Below are 6,000 nucleotides of genomic sequence, written 5' to 3'. Positions count from 1 at the left end.
TTTTTAAATGACTTTGCTGCTTTTCTCACCCACTTGTCTTCTCTCTCACCAAACATAATACTGCTGGGCGATTTCAATATCCACATGGACAATATCAATCTGCCTCTCAACAAAGACTTCACCTCCTGCTTAGAGAGTTTTGGATGTCAGCAACACACCACTTTTCCCACACACTCCAAAGGACATATTCTGGACTTAATCTGCTGCTCTGGTGTCATCTTACAGCTGATGAACTCCCCATAACTGACCACTTTGTCCTCTCATTTACAGTGAAACTCACTCTCTCCATCTCTAAAATACCACGCCTTATTTCATTTCGGAATATAAAGAATATCAACCCCACCACTCTCACTTAAGTATCCACTCCTCCTGCCTCCCTGACACTCACGATCTATCCACCCCCGATGATCTGTTCTCTCATTACAACACTGGACTCCATAATATTCTTAATTCCCTTGCTCTGTTAAAAAACAGTTCTGTTTCTTTTTCTGTCTCCGCCACCTTGGTTCACCCCCAATCTTCGTCTCGAAAGCCAAGGCAACTTGAACGTCTTCAAAGAAAAACTGATCTCACTATTCACAAAGAAATGTACAATAACAACATCTTATGTTATAAGGACTCCATTGCTAGCATCAAAACCCACTACTACTCCAATATAATCACTGCCAATAAAGGAAACTCCAAGTAACTGTTTTCCCTACTTAACAATATCACCCAACCCCAGGACTTTCTCCCCCCTCTCTTGTATACAACCTCATTCTGCAACTCCATTATGTCCTTTTTCACTGAAAAAATTCAAGAACATCCACCAGCACCTTGGATCAGTCCCTCACCCCAGCATCTCAGCCGACTTTCACCCATCCACACACTCATTCTCCTCCTTCCAGCTCCCAGATATTTCAGAAATCACAGAACTCACCCAGAAATCCAAGCCATCAACTTGTCAACTTGACCCCCTCCCCACACAATTCGTTAAAGCCTGCCTTCCCTCCTTGATCCCCATTATTTCTGCTATCATCCACTCCTCTCTCACCACTGGAACTGTCCCTACATCCTTCAAAACTGCTGCCATTACCCCTAGTTTGAAAAAACCTAGTGCCGACCAATCTAACTTCAACAACTTCCGTCCTATATCCAATCTACCCTTCATCTCCAAAATCCTTGAAAAAACAGTTGCCTCTCAACTCCATTCTCACCTATCCAACAATAACCTGTATGAACCATTCCAGTCCGGTTTCCGCCCACTCCATAGCACTGAAACAGCACTTATCAAAATCACCAACGACCTCCTTATGGCAGCTGATTCTGGACTCCTCACCATCCTCATCCTCCTCAACCTGAGTGCAGCCTTTGATACCATCTGTCACACCACCCTCCTCAACAGGCTATCTTCCATCGGCATCACCCACACTCCGTTAGACTGGTTCACATCTTACCTCTCTGGCTGCACTCAGTTCATACAACTCAAGTCTTTTAAATCCATTCCCTCCTCCGTCACTTCAGGTGTGCCCCAGGGCTCTGTCCTGGAGCCCCTACTCTTCATAATTTACCTCCTTCTCCTCTGCAATATTTTCCGCAAATTTAACATTCACTTCCACTGTTATGCTGATGACACCCAGCTCTACCTCTCCACCAAACCCTCGTCCACTCTCCCGCCCGCCTCCCTTACTGATTGCATCTCTGAAATAAAAACCTGGTTCACCCAAAACTTCCTCAAATTACACAGTAATAAAACCGAGGTTCTCCTCATTGGCACCAAATCCACTCTATCCAAAACCAAAGACAGTTTTTCTCTAACTATTGATAACTTCCCACGTTTCACCCACCCCCCAGGTTAAGAGTCTGGGTGTAATCATAGACAGCACACTATCCTTTCTACCCCATATCAATAACATTACCCGGTCTGCCTACTTCCACCTACGAAACATCAAGCCTCCCCTCCCTCCATTACCCCCCACACTGCCGCCAACCTTGTCCACAGTCTCGTCACTTCCCGTCTGGATTACTGCAACTGTCTCCTCTTCAGCCTCCCTCACAAATCACTCCATAAACTTCAACTGGTCCAGAATTCAGCTGCCCGCATCATAACTTGAACCCTCTCCATCCACCACATAACTCCTGTCCTCCAACAGCTCTACTGGCTCCCGGTCCAGTTCCGTATCCAATTCAAAGTCCTTCCATTTACATTCAGGGCCATCCACAACCTCGCCCCCCCCCATATTTGTCTGATCTCCTCCAGGTTCCCACCCGCTCCCTCAGATCCTCTTCCTCCATACACCTGTCTGTCCCCTTCGCCCATCTCACCACCATGGGGAGTAGAGCATTCAGCCGCTCTGCTCCCTGGAATTCATTACCATCCCAACTCAGAAACATCGATTCATTCCCCCATTTCAAATTGCAACTCAAAACACGTCTTTTTGAAACTGCCTATTCCACTTGATGTCAATTGCTCTGCCTCTTTCTGTTGTTTCTATTGTTGTTTTATTCTTTATTGTTTTTAAATGATTTATGTATCCCTGTATTTTAATATTTTATGCAGCGTTTTCTTCCACCAAAGCAAGTTCCTTCCAACTTTATTTAAGCCAGAGCAATCCCCAGCTCTGTACTTTCCTTTGACTTTCTCAAATTTTTATTTTTGTTTGATTATATTGACACAAATCTGATTCCATACTCATGGTTGTCGACTGTCTTGTTTATTCAATAGCCTATGTAATTATAATTGAGAGATGGAACTCTCTGGAAATTGATGATGGAGATGCTCACAGATGACGACTCAGATGATTTCAGATTATAGGCAACTTTATTCAATATTGAACAAAGGAGATAACCATGTGTACACACACAAGCTGCATGTACCCAAAGTGTCTCTCGATCTTAGGATTGAACATACATTTTATACTTTCTGGGGCCGCCCACCAGGAAACCCTTATTCATGATCTCATCCTAACATTGTAAGGGTCCCTTGCTCGGATAAACTCAAGTATACTGTAGGCCCCCACCAAAGGTCATAGGTGAACGTTACATAAGTTGTTATTCAGATATAGGCTTTCAGAATACATGACAACTCCTGGACAGCTACTCAATCAGGGCCCCTTATTCGTTATTTTCTCAGACCCAACATCTGGATCAGATCCAACGCATAGGGCCTTTTGCCTCACTCTGACCAAGAGTTCAAATCTGAGAATTTCTACATTAGTCTCACTGTACCACATTATAGAATATATGAAATATGAAAATACATTTGAGTAAATGCAGGCTTGATTATTCCACCTATCAATAATATTGGGTTATTATAATAACAAAGGGTAAATGATTTACAGCAAACCACAAAATATTAAAACAATAAACACACCTGGAATCCTATCAATTCTAGTTTGTTCTAGATCAGTGTTTCCCTAAGTGGGGGTTCCATGGGGTCCCCAGCAAAAGGGAGAAAACTTATTGTCAGTATAATTCCATCGTAACACAAAAACAAATGTATGACTATCTAGATCATGGATTTCATACACTTTCTATAATAAAACATCCAAAAGGAAACAACCTGCCAGGTGGGCGGCCCTGGAACGAAATATTTTCAAATGGAGGCCTTTAGCCTAATTTGTGTCTATTCTATTCTATTAACATTGTATAAACCCACAATGTGAGTTTCAAACATAATTTAACCTGTGAGTTGAACCATGCATATACAACTTGTGCAATTTTAATATCAATGTTGTAGTTCAGGTTGATGACATCTTTTCATTCTCATTCTCTTAAAAAAATTTGATAGCAAAGAAAATCGATTGACAGATACATTAAACATTTTCAGAAGCATATATTGTAATTTAGAGCTTCATCGTTGCCAATCGTGCAATGCTGCGTTTTAAACTTTCACAGCAGGACCATTCTTCAAAAATCTAAAAATTACTATTTTGATTTGAGGCAGACTCAGGCCGTAAACTAGAGGGTTATTAATGGGGGGGATGATCAAATACTCTAAAGATAAAACAACTGTGATGATCGGATTCATTTTATCAGCCTCAAATCGAGTCAATGACAGCTCACAGAAGAGAGAGAAAGAATAGGTCATGAATGTCACGATGTGAGGCAGGCAGGTCTGTAACGCCTTTCCTCTGAATTCAGACGAGCTTCTCCTGCAAACAAGCAGAATACGTAGATAGGTGTACAGGACAAAGAACAGGGGGATGAAGACGGTTATTATCGTGAAAAACTGACCTACTATGTTGTTCAGAGTTGTATCCACACAGGAGAGCTGAACCACAGGCCAGTTGGAACAGAAAAGTCTGTGCAGTTTATTGCCACACAACGTTAATCGAACAGTAAGATAGAGACAGAAGCCAATAGCTAATGCAGGGTAGAGCACGGCAAAAAACAAAAGGTGTCTCACAATCTTAAATGTCATTTTACTGTGATAATGTAAAGGCTGGCAAATTGCAACAAATCTATCGTAGGCCATGATGCCGAGGAGAGTCATCTCACATGATGCATAGGTGTAAATTACATATATCTGAATGAAACATAATGGACGTGAGATTAAATGAGTGTCAGACAGAATGTCCATCAGAAACCTGGGGAAGAAGCCGGCTGAGCCGTACAGAGAGTTAAAAGACAGACAGCAGATAAAAATATACATGGGCTGATGCAGAGACTTCTCCAGACAGACTGTCAGAATAATGACAACGTTAGCAGAGACAATAGTCATGTAGAGCAACAGACACAGACTGAAGAACAGATATCTGAGGGGCCCAAAGTCTGCAAACAGAGTGAACTGAAAATACAAAGGATTCAGGCTGTTGTTGCTCTTCATGTCTGCACAACAGCAGAGCTGGAAGAAGAGAAGAGATAGTGATGGAGAAAAAGGAGGGTAAAAAAACAGATTGAGTTACAGTAAATGGGATTAAAATATTTCAGCAAAATGTTCTATTTCAACACATTAAGAAGACACAAAAACATACAATAAACCTGCATGTAAGTTGCATAAACAGCACATTTCACAAAGACATGTTCAAAAAATAGACATGGGTGGAAAAAGGTCAGTGTCACATGAACTAATCAACACGCAACCTCACATTTGTCAATCAATGATATGTATGTCAGCTCAATGAAGTAGAGATGTATGTAGGTTATCAAGGCACAAAGAACACAGATTAAAACTGTCCTTTTCAACAAGTGAAAACTGTCTTTGCAATGTCTAAAAAGCTTTCACTTTTAATGGAAGTTGTGTGTCCTCTGATAGCTGAGAAATCAGTACATATATTAGACAACAGAATATACTGTGTATAGTGTTTATGTAATTCATGTGGTCTTTTCAGCTACTACATTCAAGAAGATCTTCAGAAAAGTCTTTGCATCAGTGTATGTAAACTTTAAGAATAATACACAGCACCCTCCCCTGACCTACAGCAGACTGAGTCAACTGCTGAACTTTTATCCTGTTTTGCTCTCACACTGAGAGCCGCAACCTGTACACACAGGGTCCAAAGGGAGGTATGGTGTGTCACACACTGACATTTTTGTGTTATGTTGCATCAGTATACCCAAGCCCAACTTTCCAAGGCCAGATATATACTTGTTTTTTTACTTGCATAGTCAAGTCAAGTCAACTTTATGTATTTAAGTATCATATAAAAAAAGATATTGAAGATAAAGATATTTTTATTGTGCAAAAAACCCGAAGAGTTTCTGAAGGTCTTCTTTATAAAGTAGCCAGTGCTGATCCGGATGGGGGGGGCAGAGTCCAGAGTTCTTGGGGGGCAGAGGGGTGGCGAGAGGGGAGGGTGTTGAGCTTCCTGACAGCCTGGGGAATGAAGCTGTTCGCCAGTCTGGTAAACAGGTTGGATGCTCCGGTACCTTCTCCCAGATGGCAGGAGGCTGAAGAGGCTGTTTTGAGGGATGGCTTTGTGGTGTAGTTGGTAGTGATGCTGTAATGCTATGTGGAGAGGAATCCGCTGTCACTGTTTCTTGATTATAAAGGTTTATTCACATCAAAAGAATTCAGCA

At 41.7% G+C, this 6,000-nt stretch overlaps 1 protein-coding gene across 1 annotated transcript; it reads right to left on the bottom strand.

The window, feature by feature from the left end:
• Nucleotides 1-3,862: 3,862 nt before the first annotated feature.
• On the bottom strand, nt 3,863-4,807 carry LOC120569450 (olfactory receptor 10R2-like). The gene has a single exon (XM_039817319.1). It carries the CDS (start codon nt 4,805-4,807, stop codon nt 3,863-3,865), a length of 945 nt encoding a protein of 314 aa, XP_039673253.1.
• Nucleotides 4,808-6,000: the final 1,193 nt, after the last annotated feature.

The sequence above is a fragment of the Perca fluviatilis genome, chromosome 12, assembly GCF_010015445.1.
Source record: "Perca fluviatilis chromosome 12, GENO_Pfluv_1.0, whole genome shotgun sequence".
Lineage (NCBI taxonomy): Eukaryota > Metazoa > Chordata > Actinopteri > Perciformes > Percidae > Perca > Perca fluviatilis.
Note: the sequence above shows the minus strand (reverse complement) of the source record. Positions and strands in the feature narration are given on the sequence as shown.

What these genes read in the sequence shown, in the direction of transcription:
- LOC120569450 (XM_039817319.1), bottom strand. Translation starts at nt 4,807, where the DNA reads ATGAAGAGCAACAACAGCCTGAATCCTTTGTATTTTCAGTTCACTCTG.